The sequence below is a fragment of the Rhipicephalus sanguineus genome, chromosome 2 (genome assembly GCF_013339695.2).
Source record: "Rhipicephalus sanguineus isolate Rsan-2018 chromosome 2, BIME_Rsan_1.4, whole genome shotgun sequence".
Taxonomy (NCBI): Eukaryota; Metazoa; Arthropoda; class Arachnida; order Ixodida; family Ixodidae; genus Rhipicephalus; species Rhipicephalus sanguineus.
The window spans coordinates 28,663,192-28,683,729 of record NC_051177.1 but is presented as its reverse complement, the minus strand read 5'-3'; the positions used below and the strand labels follow the sequence as shown (position 1 = coordinate 28,683,729).

General features: G+C 48.5%; 1 protein-coding gene across 1 annotated transcript in view; it reads right to left on the bottom strand.

The window, feature by feature from the left end:
* The window catches only part of LOC119382618 (rho guanine nucleotide exchange factor 17), a 128,450-nt gene extending 108,285 nt beyond the window's left edge, over positions 1–20,165 (bottom strand). The window contains exons 1-2 of the mRNA XM_037650398.2: positions 19,923–20,165; positions 258–457 (exon numbers count right to left, since the gene is read on the bottom strand). Of these exons, the coding sequence (XP_037506326.1) occupies positions 258–364 (107 nt within the window). The 5' untranslated portion in view covers positions 365–457; positions 19,923–20,165. The remainder of the gene's footprint in view (positions 1–257; positions 458–19,922) is intronic.
* Positions 20,166–20,538: the final 373 nt, after the last annotated feature.

Sequence of the window (20,538 nt, the reverse complement as noted above, 5' to 3'; positions counted from 1 at the left end):
TCAGGCAGCATGCATTACCACATGGCTCGTAGTGCACCCTTGCAAGCCGACGTGCACCCATACCACGGCACCGATCACTGAGCAAGCACACTAAAATCTTCGTAGCTTCTATCTTCTCACGAATCGTACGTATATCCAAGTGCGCAACGCTGCAGCCAAGAACATACAAGACCTCCACCGCGCGAGCAATCGCGCATTTTGACACTCATGCAGCGCGCATGAGAGAACATGGGGGGAAGGGAAGGATGTGCACGTACCTGCGGGCCAGGCGCGCCCTGTGCGCCAGCTGCGGCGATGCCTCCCTCGCCGCGAGGGCTTCGAGTTCGCGGGCGCGCTCGCGCACCGACACGCGCCTCTCCGTCATGGGCGCCGCCGGCAGCCTCGTCGCACCAGCGTGCGCTGCAGCGAGTCAGCATCCTCCCCCGCCGCCACGCTGCGGCTGCCACCACACGCGGGGCTGCGACACGAGGGAAGGGGACATCACACTCTCGGAGACACACGCCGTACCTCACTGGCGACCACAGGCGAGTGCAGGGTTCTCCCTTAAGGGCAGCGAGGCAAGTCTCACCTCAAGAAGCGTTTGTTTGGGGGGGGGGGGCTAGTTGGTAAGACATATTATATAAACTTAAAACTGCCTTTGGGACGAGACACCAGAGTATAAGTAGACAGGACGAACGCAAACATGCGTTCGTCCTGTCTGCTTATACTCTGGTGTCTCGTCCCTAGCGCAGTTTAAGTTTACATTAAAAATTTCACCTCCGCGCCCAACACCGGCTGAGTACGAAAACAAATGAGCTCCGCAATGGACGCAAATACGAAAATTAAGCGACGAGGTGCTTCTCACAAAGGCCTGCCGTTGGACCTCGGATTTCAGGGGTAAACGTCGGAACTAAATTCAGCAAAATTTTAAACTGCGCGAAGAGGAGGGGAAGAAAACAGGAACACAGACGCACACACGAATCGCAGGACTTCCAAATGACTTTAAGTTCTGCGCTGCGGGTGTGCGTCTGTGTTCCTGTTTTCATGCCGTATTCTTTGCACAGTTTAAAACTTTGCTTAATCTATGAACCGACTAGTCCAACAACATGCCGTGGGAAGTACACAGATCTTTGAATGCAACACCAGGGGTTCTTGGTCGCCATTGGCGTCAAGAATAATGCGTAGCCATAATCCTGCGCATTAAAAAATGACGTTAAGGGTCCGACTGAGTAAAGGTTATGAGGCAAAATTGGCGCCCCCGTTCAGGTGACTAGAGGGGAAGGGGGGGGGAGATGGATGCAACCCTTCCCCGGCCCTCCTCTGTGCGCACGCCTATGCTGGCGACAGCACCGCGAGACATGCCGCCTTCCAGCGTGACACGCGCATCATCGCTCTCGTGGGTCGGCTGCGCAATCGTCGTCCTGCGGAAAAGCCTCGAAGTATATACGCCATAGGCTGCGCACGGCTGTTGCACACGCGGCGGTCTGAGTCATAAGTCCGAATCACGGAACGCCGCTCTGAGATTTCAGTGGGTTGACTGACGCTGGCAATTTCGAAACCCTGAGGAGGTGGGTTATATTCGGGTGTGACCATGTATATACAAGCGCTACTTTCGCATCGAACACGCTGTCGTTCAGCGTATATAAAGATAACACTATGCGTAGTGATATTCTGATTTTTATTTTTCAGGCAACCGGTATGCATAGTTGCCTAGGGGATCGGCGTACAGGCACAAAAAGCCTAACAAAGCACCAATACTCCAAAGACCCATTTCCCTCTTACACGCATATGAACGTTAATTAAAGCATAAAAAAGCAACAATCTAACATATGCTGAAAAAAAAAAAGACTCACGCCGACGTTTCTCCAAAAGTATACCGAATAGAGACGGGGCCTGAAATAAAGACGGCGGAAGGAAAGGATACATGGAGAGGGAACAACGAAGCGACAGCACGTCGTGCAAATTACAAACATCCAGTTCAGCGTCGCGTGGCCGTCCACAAGTTCAGCGTCGCGTGGTCGCCCGCTTTCTGTCTATCCTGAGTCCTGCGAATCTTCCTGAACATACTTGTAACCGTGTAATATGAGGAAGGCTTCTTACACGGAGGGGAGAGAAAATTCAATGGCATATAACTCCGTGGCATACAAATAATGATTCGCATTTTCGATGGAGGCGAAAATGTTTGAGGCCCGTGTACTTAGATTTAGGTGCACGTTAAAGAACCCCAGGTGGTCAAAATTTCCGGAGCCCTCCACTACGGCGTCTCTCATAATCATATGGTGGTTTTGGGACGTTAAACCCCAGATATTATTATTATATTACAAATAATGATTCAAGTATGGTACGCACACATGAATAAACAAATGAAAGCAACAGGAACAACACACGCAGAGGCAACCACTATATATGCATGCAGTATAGGTTCACCTGCAATATTAATGACAGCTATAATCAGTCCTTGTGATTGTACAAGCGCAAGGACTCGTTTTATCTACCATTAATTTGTACCTATTAAAGTTTGCGCTGCCAATTCCAGCAGAGATCAGCAAGAGCCATAATAAACTTGCAGGCCGTATACGTGCACACCGAATCGCGCCTGCTGGTCAGACGCTTCTATGGGACTTTCTTGCCTGCGCGGGTTCGCTGTGCCGTGCGACTGGGCGACGCCGTGTTTATTGGGAGTCGCGTACGTCATGCTGCTCACAGAAGCCGTTCGGCAGCTTTCGAGTACGTTCCTCTTTTACTTGACGACTCGCCCGAAGCCGCCATCCTTTGTGTCCAATTCAATCAGCGGGAGTTTTTTTCTCGCACGACGTCGAACGTTGCACTGCACGGCATGCACCCCTCAGCCCCATCCACCCTCTCCACTCCTTTCTATTCTGTTCTGTTTGGCAACAGGAGAGAGGGAGAGCATAGCGCGCGTGGTTTCACCTTATCATACATCATCATCGGTCACATTACCAGCACGAATAAATGACAGCGCGTGCCGCGGTGCACACAGCGCCAGCTCCAGCTGAGACGGATGCGAGCAAAGCTCCCAAACGGACGAACTGTGCGCGTCAAGCAACTCCTCATTACGCGGCGTCGCCATGAGGTAAGCGCGGAGGTGCGCGCGTAAGTATGCTCTGCGGGCATATCGGCCTCAAAGGAATAGATAAACACGGGTAGAAAAACGTGAAGCGCGTGCCTTGGCGATGTGAAGGCCCTGCCGATGAAGCCGTTCTTTGTTGCGGGACCGAGCTCATTACTACGGGTGCGAGAGGGTCAAGGAACGAATGACACGTATACCTGACATAAGCTGCGCGACTTTCGAGACGAAATGACCTAAAATGGCGCAACGCCTGTGACGTAACCGCTTCATAAGAGTCGAATGACTGTGAAAGATGTCACACAGCGTTGGAAAACAACTCACAGAATCCGTCATGCATTCGCCTAAGATGACTCGAAGGGGAAAGTCATCTTTTTTTTTCTTCTTCTTTCCAGTCATCTGCACTGATCCCCCCCCCCCCCCCCCCCCCTCCCCCCCGAGTGATGTCTACACCTAGCGTGGTTTTCCGATCCCGCCGGCATCGGAGACATTGCAAGCTTTTGCACCTCACGTGCCTCCGGGCAGGGTTGCCAGGTTTGGCTACTATGCGCAAGTTTGGCCACTTTTTTAGGCCGGTAGCGGCTAAATAAACGTGTTGGCTATTTGGCTACTTTTGGCTACATTGTTGTTTCCTTGATTTAAGCCAAATCTGGTGACATCGCAGCCGCTGGCGTTGGAATATGTGTGTAAAAACATGGCAACCAAATCGTGTTTCCAGCGCCCATAATTGAATTTGGCACTTAGATTACACAGAAAACTGACTTTAAGAAAAGGATGCCTCAGTGGCCTAAGCAGGGGTAAAAGTCAATGCTGGCAATCATAATATAAATATTAGAACAACTGCCCGATCATAACCTGCCAGTCAAGTAGGCCTCGCGCGCAACAACAAAAGGCTTTCGGATACGTGGCTTGTACACACACAAAACTGTTGCATGGGGCCTCATTGTACTCAAAGCGACTTTAAACCTCGATTGGAAGTCGAAAGGAATCTACTCCGCATCCAGGGTGCTCTGCACTCATCTACATTACAAATCCAACATCCGACTAACTCTTTGAGTCATTTCTTATGATTAGGTACAAAGGCTGACTCTGGAATATTAACTGCTCGGACTTTGTCAACAAGCGAGAAATAATTGCGAAGGTGAGTACAATCTATGCCTTAAATTCCAGCAACTGTGATTTTGAGTGCACTCATATCGTCTGCTCACTTTTTATTGTCGTTACTTCTAGTTCTTTTTAAAAAAGTAATGCAAGACGCGCGAAGAGAGTGTCGTTTTTTTTTTTTTTTGATACAGTGCAAAAACTCCGTCATCCTGCATAAAATCATTGTTGAACTCAACAATTTATGCTTGAATCTCAGCAATTATAATAATAGGTCTTTTATTTTTCGTCGAGCATAAGATGAGGGAGGCAGGGAGAAAAAGCGGACGAGCAGCTTGACTAGCTCCGGCCCCCCACAGTGTACACTTCGGCGCGTTTACAGCACACTGTGCTGAACATAATGAATAATCAAAATGACAATGAGAAAGACAAAGTGACAGGCTACTAAACAGTGTACATAAACAGGGCAGAGAAGCACCAAGGAAATAAAATTGAAGTGATTGAAGAAAGAAAACATTTAGGAATAATACAATGCATTTTCATTGAAATATCATGTAATCACACACTACAACACTTAGTATCAAAAAACATTCTTAACTAGAAAACAGTCGTAAGAAAACATTCGTAACTAGAGCAACTAGTGTTGAGATTTAACAGTAGCAAACGAGACAACGTATGCCTTAGATTTATGAAATGACAATGGTGCTTAAAGAACATAAAAAATTGTGTCAAAACAAGCATTAGAAATATAAGGGAAAACGATTGCAAAACTATGAATACCATTAACCGTCAACATTTGAAAAAAAAAAAAGTACGCAGTTTCTTTGTAGATGATCTCTCCGGTGCAATGTTCTGGTTGCTAAACAAGTTTAGTAACTCCGGAAGCTTGTGTTTTAGCATTTGTGTCCCGTAATTTGTTCGACATATCGGTACTTTCTAAGTCTCTGGATGGCGCACTGAATATTTCTGCATCCTCCTTTCTAAACAGGCTAATCGAGCTAGGAAATGGCCATTATCTTTAATTTCTGATTTGCATGCTATGGAGAGGCGGTAAGAATACAGAGAGGGAATACGTAGAATATGATGCCTATGGAAAAGCGATGCTGAAGGATAATCGAATGCCACATTATATATATATATATATATATATATATATATATATATATATATATATATATATATATATATATATATATATATATATATATACTTTAACTTTTTTTTTCTGATGTGAGTACAGTATTCGTAAATTCGTGAATGTCGTTGATCCCCATACAAGATGACAGTAGATTACGTGTGAATAAAATAGCGAGTTATAAATAACAAGTTTAATCATGATATTGAAGTGTTCATGCCATACGCGTTTAAACTTTCGCTGAAAGGCTTTCGCATTCAGTCATTTAGATAAAAACGTCGAAATTATTTTCACACACGGGTGGCTACTTTTCACTGCTTTTACTCCCCTTTGCTCAAGTTGTCTACTTTTCGGCTAGTTTTTTTCAACTTTCTGGCTATTTTTTGCCTTTTCGACCTGGCAGCCCTGCCTCCGGCATCGGCCCACCTACGACCAAATTACGATGTCATGCGATGACGTAATGTGACGTCATAGAGATAAAACTATGACGTCATGATGACGTCACTGAATTGGGTGCCTGTGACGTCATCACATGATGACTATTTTTCGCATCACTCGCGTTGACGCCGACGGTCACTTTTCGCATTTGATGAGGCACCTAAGGCTTTCGCCCTTAAACAACGACAATGTAACTGGAACCAAATTTACAAAGCCTCTCGCTCGTAAATGCTCACTGCAACTGGTCAGCCGGCTTCGTCGCTAATTATATGCCCAGCGACAAGATTGTTTGAACAACTCTTTTAGGAAAATTTTTATGGACTAAGACATTTTTTATGAACACGGGCTCTGTTTTCCAGGTCTGCCAGGCTAACCCCGCATGTGGCAACATCATCATCGCCACCACCACCATCGCAAAAGTCAGCACGATTTGACTTGATGCTGTTTTGTAGCAATGTGTCGTCAGTGCGGAGTGGATCAGGTCAAGGACACTCTGCTGTCGCTGATTGGCTATGGCGTTCTGCACGAGGTCGTGAGTTAGATTTCGGGTCTTGGTGGCTGCTACTATTCGTAAGGACGTAACAGAGAAACGTTCGTGCTAAATCATGTTAAGCTGTAAGTGAAGTTATTTTCAATTAATTTTTCCTCCACTGACGGTGTTTCATCATACGAACAAATCATCGGGAGTAGCACGTGATGAAGGTAACATCTGACGCTCTCATTGAAGTCTTTCTAGAGACTCTAGAGACTCCATAGATAGACCATAGACTGTCGCGAGTCCTCCGCCATGGCGTCCCTAATAGCCACACGGCTGCTTTGAGACGTTAGACAGTAGGAATCAGCAAAACAATAAACAAAGAAACAATCAATCAATCAATCAACGTGTTCTATTCATGACTATCACAAACTAAAAAACAATCACAATCTAAACAGTTCAAGGCTGCGTTGAACGAGGAGGAATGTAAGTCGGTGCGACTTACGGTCTCCCAGTGTCTTCTTCAGCGCGCAAGCATTGTTTGCTACACTCGAAGGTGGCTTGCCTTGCCCGTCAGGGCATCGCACGCGAGATAGAAGTGTGGCCGCCTGTACCCTCGGTGCGCGTCGCCTCAAGGCTGACGTGAAACAATTGCTTTGCTGCGGACGAAGCTGGCGGGGTGCAAAGACCGAACACCTGCCGGAACAGACCTCGCTCACATCAGCCGTCACAACGCAAGTGCGTGTCAAGCAAAAGACATCATGCGAGAATACAGGCCAAGTGGTGTGCAATAATTAAGCGTCAGATAGAACGATGTATTTGAGCAATAGTAATTGCTAGGGTTTACCGTGACAGAACCACGATATGATTCTGAGGAACGCCGGAGGGCTGCGAATCAGTTTTGATCCTCTTGGGTTCTTTTTACCAACGTTGACAAGCAGGCAAAAGGGGCAAGAGCCCCTTTTGCACCCTCCCCCCCCCCCCCCCATGCCATGGTCTATCGTGCACGTCCTAGGGTTGGGACAGCCATTACGCGACTTGGTTCATGCCTCACGATGCTCTTCAATCAGGGTCCATGCTCTTCTGACTTCACGACAGAACAAGCGCCGTATACCTGAAGAGGCTCGTTTCGCCAAACCAATTACCGATTTCTTTCATGCGAGACCCTTCGAAGTCCACAAAGATCCTTTCCATCTCGGGACGTCCGTTCGAAGCGAATACAAGGCTCACGTCGGCTCCAACCGCTTGGCGGCGGTCCATTCAAAATGCCAGCAGCAGGGCAACTACAGGACGCGCTGGTTGCCGCCTCTCACCCACCGCCGAGAACCACCCGGCCGACGAAGAGCCGGTCGGTCGCATGCGCTGCACGCGCTCTCGTTGTGAAACACGCGAAGAAGCCGAGGGGGAGTCGCCGCCGGCTTGGCGCGGCCGGACGGTTGCGAAACGCTGCTCTTTCCAAGCATGCCCAACAGCGCGCTCCTTACGCATAATTTGCCCCCCGAATGCGGTGCAGCGCGACGGAAGACCGAGTTCGCGCCAGCTAATATCGGTGGTCGAGTTCGCAAAGCTGCCCGCCAGGCGATCGCGGCTCGCGACTGGCGTACTACCACAGCGTAATAAACCAGTGTCCGGACGTCATGGGCGTCCGGAGGGGTGGGGGGAGCAAGGGGCGGCAGCCCCCTCCCCCCCCCCCCCCCCTCCCCGGAATTCCAGATAATATTTTTCTATGCAGTAGCAATAAGCTATGCAGCTTGATCAGCACACTCAGGTCCCGCATATCCACCTGAAACGGCATGCAGGATCGCCAGCCAACTTTACACGTCACACACTATTGACTAATCTTGCCGGTCATGTCACTGCAATGAGAGAAAGGCTGCTTGTGTTGGACGCGGATTCACACCCCTGCAAAAAGTTCTGCGGACGCCCTTGCTAGCGAGCTACTGTGCATATATACACGCACACATACAAAGACAAGCACAAACACGCATAAAGGATGGTTGACACCCCCCCCCCCCCCCCCGAAAAAAATTTCTGGCTACGTCCATGCAGCGTACTACCAATCGTCACTGCCGAATAAAGAAGTGCAGGAAGAAAAAGTAACGAGATAGTTCGTAGCTAACCGCGGTATACGTAAGTATCGATTCGATAGCCATGCAGGTCACGCCAGCCAACGATTATAAAGCCATCGTTGATAACAAACGATTGCTAATGATAAACAGTTCAGGTGTCGGCGCTGCTTACTGGGTTAAAACCGGAAAGTTAAAATTGGTGAAGTACAACTTCCTATGCGAACCTAATATGCCATGCCTCTAGCCTGTAATGTGTTCGATCAATATGCTTTGTTGCTTGAACATTCATTTTTCCCGTATTAGGGGCAAATAAGTAGTGTTGTGATAATAATGATGATGACTACGACGGCTAGTTGCGACTCGATGGCCGAATGTTGCTAATCGCGATAGTCTTAAATAATAAGGTAGTGAGTTACAAGATTCAATGGTTCATAAACAATGGTGATCGATAGCCGGAAATTGCCCATTCCGATAAGCATCGGTTTAATAGCAAGTGCACAAGAGCCAGTGCTTTGAGAGTTAAATGCCGACACAGTATTACAACCACGGAATGCCTACAAGTGCGAAATATCTGAATTCATCCGCTCCGTATCGGACAACCCTGGTATAACGCGAAGAGAGCCAACCAACGTGACCGCGTTGGACAGCCGCGAGATTATTCACGAGATGCACAGCATATCGGGGCAACGGGTGAATGATGTGTCAGCTGCAATGGCTCCACTTTTCACGGACGCTAGAAAGTTTAGAACCAAGTGTTGGCGGTGATGATGATTATGCTGATTATGAGGAGGAAAAGGACGTGACTGCTTCCGAAACTACGTGTAGTAAAGAATCGTGAAATTTTCGGGCGTACTATGATACAGCTGTCACCTTATGGTGGACGCCTGAACTGTCCCGCAGACGAAAAGCAAAGCTAGAGAAGGAAAGTAAAAGAGAGAGAGAGTAAAGTGACAGAGGGCACGCGATGAAAATGAATATCGCCTTTGATATACTTACCGCACAATTGTATCGCACTGGTTATAGAGGCGAATCATAATGACAAAGTATCCATATATATACTACGTAGATTTGATATTCACAAGCTTTCTTTAATATATGTTAAGTTACTAAATTCCGTTCACTGTTAAAGGGAACACTCAGCCATTCTAGATAAATCTGAACAATTATTGTTTGTAATCAATTCGACATAGCTTCGCACATGAAGAACCTGTCCACGGGTCCCTGCATCAGCGATAATTGAGGGAAACACGTCAAACGGTACGTTCCCTTTAAAAGTGTACTCGACTGTAGTCAAGGGGCGTATATAAGCACAGAAAATGATACCACGTTTAAAATTTCACGCGCTAGGAAAACTACAAATCTGAGCGAGCTATGCGCAGGCGCGGAGCGAAGTGCCCCTGCGCTGGTAAAGATTTAAATGCCAGGCGCCCTCAGCATCTCCCAGCACTGCACCGATCTGCAGAGGCGACGCGCGCAGTGTTAGCGGGGCCGGGCCGGCGCGTTTTAACATACTCGCGGGAGACAAATTGGGGCCCCCTTCCGGCTTGAGAGAAGAAGACGCGACGTGCTCTTCTTGGTTCGAGAGCAAGCACCGACGCCGCTGCGGAAGGCCGAGCACCGACCGCTCCATTAATCATACAGCGACGCGACAATGCGGGCGACACACACTGCGCGTGAGACGCGGGCAATATAGCGGCGATAATGATAAAGATACGGAACGGCGAGGACATCGGGAGACGGTGAGCGCATATACACGGCCAAAGGCGTTTGAGAAACGAGGTCTTCCGTTTCTCGCAGAAGATCTCCAGAGGATGCGAAAAGGGCTGCCTCCTCCACTCGGCGCATGCGCGCTCTTCCGGGTATCTCCTATACAAGCTATTTCGCCGTGTACGCGTGCTCGCGCTTGAGCCTTTTGTTCCCGATTGTTGTCGGTCACTCGCAACGATGCCCTAGGTGTGTACGCCTCAAGAACGCGCAGAGAATTATTATGGCGAATCAGTCGCGCGGAAATTCGAGAAGTAGCGAAGAAGTTGGGGGGGGGGGGGGGGGGGGGAAGAGAAGAAGAAGATGTTTAATGACGAGAAAGGAAGAGAAAAGCACAAGACAAGCGCTGCACTGACAACTGACGTTATTTGAAGCGATATAGAATAATTACGCCGAAAAAGGCATCATTGGGAGCCTTCATATGATAGGTTAACGTCAGCCCTCTACCGGTACGGCCCTGTACACTGATGTGCGCCACCTGCAACTGGGAGAACAGTTGCGATCAGTTGTGAGGTCTGCATAGAGTATACATCCACGCTAAAGGGTTATCGAAGGGGCGAATACACGGCGCCTTGTATATACTGTAATTATTATTTTCTTTTGTGAAAGAATGCCATACCCATCGCTAACGCTAAAGAAAAGTATGTTACTAGTGCAAAAGCTCACTAGGGCATGACGCTACCGATAGCTGTCACGGGATGCATTCACGTCCTCGTCGATAACGTAACGTACATCGAAACATTTCTATATACCGCAGTAACACCATACAATGGCAGATATATATACGGCCCGCCTTTGATGCGATTGACATTTATAATCTTTTACACGCTGACGGGGAACTTGAATGCGTGAGCCACTTTTAACGTCTCCCGCTACATCTTTATTACACGAGTGAGAAGTCAACGCGGCCCACTCCATCACTGTGCATACAACGCGTCGCACAGGCGTACGAGCGAGCTGTCAGATTGTGGCGCGCGGGCGCTATGAGAGCGACGCGCCTTCCGAGAAGCTTTCCGTTCTCTGAACACTGGGTTCAACGATATGCGAAGCGAAAACGAACGCGCGCGTAAAACACGCAAGGAAAGCAACGACGGAGGAGCGTCAAAAGATGCGAGCTCATTAGGCCTCGAGATGCCGCGTCGCTTACGTATAAACACTGTCGCTGGCGTTTTAGCGAAAACGCAGAACGGGCAGCTTTTCCGAGAATAGAGATGGGAGCGGGCGGGTATGTAACTGCACTAATGGACAGTAAATCACGGCGTGACGGGTAACTTTGACTAGAGATGAACGGTGATGCAGCGGTGTATATGCAAGGCCATGTACGTATCTCTCGTTATCATTAATTATCTTTAGTCTTTTTTTTTTTCTAGAAGTGCCGGTCTTTGAAAACCGGCTCGAGTTGACAGCGCGGCATTTCCAGTGAAGTTGGGTTACTTGGACAACGCAGCACAAGAGGAAAGAAATAAAGAAAAGCAAAACACAAAAACTTACAGGGTCCCTGACGCATTCCCCTTAGACGACTCGAACGCACAAGGCTTCTTTTTCTTCTCAGTCGACGTATTGACCCCCCCCCCCCCCCCCCCCGCCCTTCTCTTCCTCCTCCTCCAAAAGTTTTATACACCTAACGTGGTGTTGAACAGACTCCAGGATCGGAGGCATTGCAAGCTTTTTGCACCTCATTTGGTTTTGCACTGTCTATACGTGATCGGCGCGCCTCTGACCGAGCGACGATGCCATGTAATGACGTCATAGTGGCGTAATGATGACGTTGATGCTAATTTTTTGCATCGCTCGTGTTGACGCCGCCGACGCCGACGGTCGATTTTCGCGTTTCATGAGGCCTCTAAAGGCTTACGCATTAAAGATAAAAATGAGGGAGGCAAGCGTCCGACATGTAAAAAGAAGTACGCGTAGCTAAATTTTTCGAATCAAACCACGCGTTTCAAGACAGGGAGCATCATCTTGAGTGATGAGCGCATCTTCGCGAAACGTAGCTGCAAGTCGAGCGTACCAAGACGAATGAACACGATGACTGAACAGCGCGCTCGAGGTGCGGCCCAAGCCACCTTACGTACAGGTTAACAAGTGCTCGAATTTTTTAAACGCTATTTTCGTGCTAAAAGAAATTTCCAGCGCCGGTACTGGGGCATAAACACGTGAGCAGGCGATTTCTGAAGAGCGCGAAAAAAAGGGGGAGGGAATGCTGGTGTTTTAATGATGAGAGAGGAGGAGAGGTCGTGACAAGCTTGTCAAATAAAGAAAAATATGAGAACAGTGAAATCGATAAATAAATAGTAGGTGACTATGCAGTAGCACAGTGACCTATAACACACCTTGCCAATTACGCGATGTGCGCACGGCACAGAAAGGCTACACGCAGAAGTAATGGATTTCCAAACAACATATGCTCACACAAACAATCAAACATGTGCATTAATTCACTTCGCGAGAGGAGCAAGAAAAAGAAAAAACAGAGAAAAAAAAGCAAAGGGATCGAAATGCTGGCAGGATTTACCAACCGCTGTTTTTCGTCAGGTTCAACGACATGTCAATAACGATTGGAGAGATCAACTGATCCTACTTTCTGCTGGAGAAAATGTATAGCCTGCAGCAACTGCTTATGCACTAATGTGACGTCAGACGCTCCGAAACAAGTACACAAAATTTGTCTGCGTCCGATTACGGCACGACAGCATGTATTTGTGCATAGCGTGCTCCCTTTCCTTCTTTCTTCTTTGATTCAATGCTCTAATGACGCTAGAGATTTCTTTTGTCGCTTTACTTTGCCTCGACCGGTCAGATGCAGTGTCAGCAGTTTGCGAAGAGGGCACGACAATGTAACACCCAATTTTCAGCGCCATAAATATCCGATTGAGAAAGGTTCGACGGCTACAACTTGCAGGTCACGTAGTGAATATACGCCGATGTTTTTCTTTGATCGGGCGATACCGGAAAATTTTCCACACCTTCATGGAAAGAAGCGGCACACATACGAATCAACTTGTTATGTGTTGTTTTGGCGAAAAAGAAAGCAGGTAGAGAAGAAGCACCGCGCGACGGACACGCTTCCGAAACAGGGTATTTTTTGTAGTTGTTTTTTTTTTCCTACAGAGACATGAAGCAAAGCAGAGACAGACACATAGAAAAATAAGAAAATTTTTAAAAAAGCGTTCGTTGAATGAGTTCAAGCCAGGCATGGAGTTGAAAGATCGAAAGCGTGTACCTGGAAAGATATACAAACACACCGCTTCATGCAGTGCCTTAGAAAGAAGCCCCTCCTCAGACGTCGCTAGGGCATGCCACGTTTGTTTTTTGCCCCAATTCGTGGGAATCGCGGAGAAATGTACTGCGTAGAGAGAAAGCTAGGCGCGCAGGGTTGTTGGAGAATGAAGAAGAAGTAAGAACAAAAAGAGCCCACAGCGATTCGAAACGAAGCATTACAAAAACAGACCACCTACACGTATACTGAAAAACTCACAGGACTCTAATGCATTCGCCTAGAACGACTCGAAGGCGAAAGCCGTCTTCTTTTCCCTCTCAATCGATTTACTTATCCTCCCCCCCCCTCCCCTCCGAAAGCTTTCTGCACCGAACGTGGTTTTGCATTGCCTCCGTGATCGTTGACCTTCGACCAAGCGACGACGTCATGTGACGACGTCATCACGTGACTTCATACTGACGTCACGATGACGTCGCGAATGTTGATAGGTGACGTCACGATGAATCAAAGTCTGTTGGTCTGTGACGTCGTGGTGACGTCATATGGCGACGTCATTTTGTGATGATGATATTTTCGCATCATTCGGGTTGACGCCGACGGTCTATTTTCGTGTTTGATGAAGCATCTAAGACTTTCGCCTTAATAAGAGAACTGCTGCCTGCTATCGACCACACCAAGCGCAAGACAAGACAAATCAAACTGAGACTTCAGAGAGATGGAGGAGAAGAAACAGCAAAAGGAACGCTTCTTACGAACACCGAAGGACGTATTAACGCGTACGCGACGAAAAGACTTTCGGTCTATAGCACGCCGATTCGCTGGATGTTGTCTCCGGACTTTGGAGGTATAATCAGGTCGTGCGAGACGGAAACGGGCGAGCTGTGAACATGTACGTGTTCGGAACAGCGTGTATTCATTGCTTGAAGTTGGAAGGGGAAACGTTCGCCGCTAGCTCGAACTACATAAGCCCGGGTTAAGCCAGTGGAATTTGCAACTGACAATGAACGTGTGAAGGCCTCCCCCAGATTAAAGAGAGGACAGGCATTAAGAAGGGCTCTAGCGACTTAGCTCCATCGAGTAACACCAGTGTTGAAGCGTAATTCCTCGACTGATTACGAATGTGTAGCGAAAAGAAAACGGACGTTAAGAAGGAGTCGTTGGCAATCTGTCTAGTTTGACAGCGTGAAAGGCACGATGAAAAGAAGAAGAGATTAAGAATTGCCCACTGTCGCGAAAACGTAAGCAGGCGTTAGGCAGAGAACGTTTTCAAGATCTACCTGGTAGGCAAGTAAGTCGTAGGGACATGCATAAATTATGAACGCCCGAGCCACTATAGCGCCTCCAATATTGAATCAATTGCAGTGGCGTCACGAATTACACTTTAGATACGTAAAAGAATATTTAAGAAATCTAGAAAAGCCTGAAAACAACTGGCTTCGATACACACGCGAACAGTTCCATATGTAAAGTAATAAGTTTGTAATGCTACAAATCATTTGGTATCCACACAGGCAATGTTTAGGCAAGCCTCTACGGTAACTAATTCCCAAGCTGACTTCACGGCTACACACGCAGCTCCTGTAGTCATTAGCGGCGGAGTTTCTACCGGTAATTTTCGAACGAAACGCGCGCAAGCGCTGCGGCCAACAGCTCTCGCTCGGGGGATGCGTTCGGCGGCAAATTGCGTGGGCATTTTTGCTCCTCTCTCGATGCATGCAACAACGGCAGCAATGGCACAGAGGCAAACGCGACCGCTCCTGCATCTTCTATATACCTTGCCACCACCCATCCAGTCCAATATATATCAGACCGCGATCACCGCGGCCAAGCCTCCCAGAGAAGCGGTAACAACGCGAAGAAAGAAAAACGGAACGAGCCCGAAGCTGCATGCGGAGAAAAAAGGACAGGGCCGGCAGCTATCAAAATTAATGAAAAAGAATGACACTGCGGAAAGCGTCCCGCGCCCGCCGCTTATGCTGGATACCGCGAGCAAGCGCGTATAGACTGGCCAGGCCTCCCAGCGAGTCGGGATCCCCGCGGGAGCGCTAAAGAGCAGCAGCACGCAGTCGTCGCCGTAGTCTCTGCATGGCAGTGTGGCGCGCCTCCGATCTACACTACATGCGGGCCCCGTCGTTGCAGCATATGCAATCCCGTTCAGTGTGCAGGCTGCATCCGCACGCTGCGGCGTTTTCTACTGCGGTTATTATGCACGCATATAGGAAGCGTCCGGAAAGAAATGCACCTTCTCCTTTCCCCTCCCTCTCTACAACTTCGCAACGGCGAAGGCCTGAAAATGAAGCAGCACGATATTGCGGCACGTCGTGAAAACGTTTGCTGTTGCTGTTCGCATGCACGCAACAACCAATTTCGCCGCGAAACTTTCACGCGAAGCGCAGGCATTTTCATTTCGGAGTTTCATATCCCGGCGTGTTCTAGCCAATTTGGATCCTCCTCTCTACTCCTTCCTCCCACCCAAACCCCGTAAAATATAAATGAAGGAAGGAAACCTTACTGGAAAGTAACTTAGACAAAAACCGATAAAATTATCTACACACTACATTTCTAGGCGCATGCGCACGATGTGATAGACACAGCGGTAATACCACTGTTGGGGTTTCACTGTGCCGTAACCACGATACGATTACGAGAGACGCCGTAGCAGGGGGTGTTCTTTAACGTGCACCGAAATTTACATGGGCCTCCAGCACTCTGCATCCATCGTAATGCGGCCGGGATTCGGTACCGCGACCTTCGTGTCAGCTGTCAAGCACCATAGGCACTAGACCACCGCGGCGGGTAGACACAGCGGTACCAAACACGTATCGTTCGAGGCAGCGTGGTGCGTCATGAACCAAGAAAAGGGATAAAACGCTCTCCTGGCCTAGTTGGTATACGTTTCGAATGGAAGGCATGACACGAAAACACGGACATGAAGGACAGGATTAGTGCCAACTTCCAGCTGACTTATACGGAGCAAAATATATGTCAAAGTAAACATCAGGCGCATGCGTGTTTACAATTAGTACAAATGGCAAAATGATCAAGAGCTTTCTTTTATGTTTTATTATCGAGCTTTTTATTAAAAAAATGTTGCTCGTTGCGATACAGGGACAGTGACGATACACTTTCGCACTGCGCACCCCTTTTATTTATGTAAAATGCCTCTGTCAATTTTCTAGCTATCAGATCTCGACTTTTCTCAAGTAATCTATTGTCCTCAAACCAACAAAACAATTATAAAAGATAGAATGATGCTGGCTTTATAAATTTTTACCTCCTACTGCTGTAGTATCAGAAACGATGACAAAGAAGTTTCGCGAGGTTCTCGTTAGCTGCTTCGCTTGCCGACACCAGTGTTACGGAATAGGCACCTCCATTCCATTCCAATTCCATTCTGGGGAATTAGAACTTACCGCAATTCCAATCCTTTCAATTCCTCGGAATGAAAAACTTAGCCCATTCCCACTCCGGGAATGGCCGGCCAGTTCAATTCCATTCCCGTAATTACTCAACGTAGGAAGGGCATCTTGATAGTTTCATCGAGTTAAGGATGAACGCCCCATAAAGCTGATGTTATCAGATGCATTATTAACTGCAAAAGTACGCAAAACACTTTACCAAGGTCGAGGGACAGTAGCTTGCTGACATATATCTCGTGCAGTACAACCACCCTACTAATTCCCATAGCGGCAATTCTCCCGCTATCTATAGTATTTGCATGGTCAGCATGTTTGAACGAATGGTGATGTTTTAATATTGTTTAAGCTTCAATGTGTTAATGCTAAAATGACGACATAGCGTATTTTTATGCTGGCAAAAGTAGTGTTCAAGAAGACTAATCAGTTTTGCCACGCGTCTGGAGCAGATATGGAGGAAACTAAGATTTGGTTAATGGGGAACAAAACCCTCTAGATCTGCTGGTATTAGTTGGAACAGTGCACCACTCGGGCGCCTTGTGCCTTTGCATCGAATACGGAACACTGACCCCCCCCCCCCCCCTGTCTACGGGCCTGCCTTGACGCAAAGGTTATCTACGTTTGTCAGGTACTAAACCTCTTGTGAGATGAAGATCAGACTTGCATAGAGTATTCGCCACTTTCGTGTGGGGGTATCAATGGGGACCAACGCGCAGGGATAATGTGTTTCTCCCTTCAGTATCTGCTGGGATAATGCATTTGTTTGTACACTAACTTATGTCTCGGTTTCTCTTTTACAAATTGGCAATCGTTCACACTTTTGCACCACGCCTACCCTTGGCTCTGGCTAACTAAAAAGGTGGACCTAGAGAATGCTTTGTGGCCTTCGACTTCGAAAAAACATGTACTCAAGCCTGCATGACTAATTTGAGCATGATATTACAGTAGTAGCAATTAAGGGTGTGTCAAAATACGTTCCTCTGCAATGCCCTCCTTGCTTGGCGATGCGAACACGGGTATGTGCCGAGTCGTAGCAACCAACCGAGTGAAGAAAAGTTGGAACGAAAAATGATAACGATAATAACGAAGTGATCCCACCCCGGAGCAGTGGGGAGTAAGGGCTGACCAGCTCTGAGCTCGGGAACGCCTGATCTCACGGGCTAGAGCAGCAGCGGTCGCTTGCAGCTTTCTGAAGAGGCCATGCACCCACCTTTATTTTATTTTTATCGGCTCAAATAAATGTTTCTATAACAACAACAACACGTCCGGCAAGTGGCCACTAGTTCTTTGGCAATCACTACGTCATAAAAAGTGCTTAGGTGTCCTCGTGATTTTTAAATGCTGCAGTAACGGTCGCAAGAAGCGTGTAGACGAAAACGTGCTCTATTTTCGGAAAAAGACGTAATTCCATTCCCATTCCATTCCGTGCAAAGGCGCTTAATTCCATTCCCATTCTATTTCTCCAAGCGTGGTCCCCATTCCATTCCCATTCCATTCCGGGGTCGCGAAAATATGGAATGATTCCGGAGTCATTCTAATTCCGGAGTGGAAACTCCGCAACACTGGCTGACACGTTATCTACACAGCACTTCGGTATGGCTAAAATGCGCTGCGACACAGTAAATGCGCAGGCCAGCTAATTTATTTTACCCTCAGGATACACAGTATACTCTTTACAGAGGGGAGGGGCGATCCCACAAGCTACGATGACGAAGAACCCCATGTGATGATGATCATGTACAGATGATAAAGTGCCTGATAAATGCCCACAATATAGCAATCTGATAATATGTCTAAGGAGTACACCCAGGTATAAGGCTATCGCATCGATAGCAGTAAAATATACAGCAGTTATTAGAAGGCTAAATCCCGTGCTGGTGCTCGTTATACACAGGCTATAAGAGTCTCAGGAAATCAGCGGGATCTCGCGAGAGGTTGATTAAACCGGTTATCGGCTCCCAAAAGCGTCTCATGCTTTGAATGAACTCCTTGTAGAATTGTGTCTAGTGCTACACCAAATTGCACCACAAGAGCGAAGCCGCATATGCGAAACAATACAGTCTAAGATCCGGTACAGAGGAGAGAGCCCATTCCATATAAACCTGACATCTTTTAAGCATAGCAAAGATGTGCGTTGAAAATGAATGTACCTAGGCTACTAGAGCAACCATAATTTGCGTAATGTACAAAAGTTCCTTAAGCTAGCGGCATCGGGAACAAGCAGGTGACCGATTGGCAATAACGAAGTCATGCTGCAATAAAAGTACTGTTGCAAGTTAAACTATGTATGTAAATTAAACATGTTTAAGAGTGCGAACTTACGTAAATGTTCAAAGGTTTAGACACCAGGGAAAGCCACCACGCAACTGCACCAGAGATTAAGCTGAACACGGCTTTCAGTTTCCAGCGAGTTGCAAAGAATGTGGAATGACAACCAGTAATTGCGGTTTCGTGCAGCAAACTAACGCGGCATGACCTTCTGCTAGCGGAAGTTCAAGACTAATGACAGATGCGCATCGCGGATGGAGGATCTGCGAAGCTAACGGAGTCAACGAGCGAGAACTCACGCGATCCGTAAAACGCGACAGGAGTCAATGTGTGTCGCGCTCGCTGCGCTGTGCTTTCTGAGAGGTATGCAAGGCTCAAAGATCAATACTGCGGCAAGCATCGATCAGGAAGCTTCGTGTAAGTCTTTCGTTCCGTCAAGGTAACCGCCACTGGAGCAATCAATATGCATATTTCCCCGTGTCAGTCACGTCCGTGTCGATTGGACGAGAGTGGCTTCCAAACGGGTCCTCTGACGGGAAAGAAAGTTACGACGGAAAATATTCGAAACTTTTGGCAGGCAGCAAGTGTGTGACCACCTGTTGCTTTGAGGAAGGGAATACTGTGGAAAACGCGATCGCCAGTACGGGTAACACAAGGACCAGCGAAGCTGTCAACTACGGCCAACGTCTCTTAATCGTACTGCCAAAGTGAAGCTCTTCCTATCTGCGGTCGCGCTCCTCGAACCGCGTCGCGCGCGGATCTGGAAAAGTAGCGTCCAAGGAGGCGATCAACAGGTCGGTGCACAAAAGAGTTGTACTACGGCGGCGAAGCGGTGGCCGCGCGCGGTCGTCTTTTGGACATCGCACGGGCACGGCACGCGTACACTCCGGCAGCGCGGCATTTCAGGGCGTTCGTGCAACAGCCGCCTAAAAAACTCGAAACAGGGACAAGGAGAGAAGAAGAACGTACGGGGCTCGCTCGGCGCGGCAGAACGGGTCGTCCGGGAGCAGCAGCAGCAGCAAACAGCGGGCAAGCGAGCAGCCGAGAAGGCGGGACTAGCAGTCGTCGATCGGCGTCGGAGCGGCGGCTGGAATCAACAGGTTGCCGGGGTCGGGGCGGTCATCCGCGGCGGCCCCGCGACGGCGCGGCTGTCCCGGCGACGACGGCGATGCGCGGCGGAGGCTGTCGCAGCACCATGGCCACTGGCGTGCTACTCTCCTCCGCTGATGCTGCTGCGCGAACCAGCGGTTCGAAACGCGAGAGCAGCGGCGGCGGCGCCGCTTTTTGTTTTTCACGCCGAGAGCCAGCAGCAACAGGCTGCTGCTTCGGAGACGACGACGGCGGGGCCGCTGGCATCAGCATCGGCAGCATGGCGCCCCAACGCCGGTGAGCCCCGCGGTACACAGATGGCGCCACCATACTGAGGCCAGCGGCCCCTTCGACCGGCCATCGCCGTCGCGTGCCTACCCACCCGCCCACACAGTACGCGTTCTCACTTCTCGCAGGACGCGCCCGCTAGCGGGGAAAAAAGAAACCAGACACTGAAGCTCTTTGGACACTCGCCCCTGGCCTCGCCTGTAGGTCG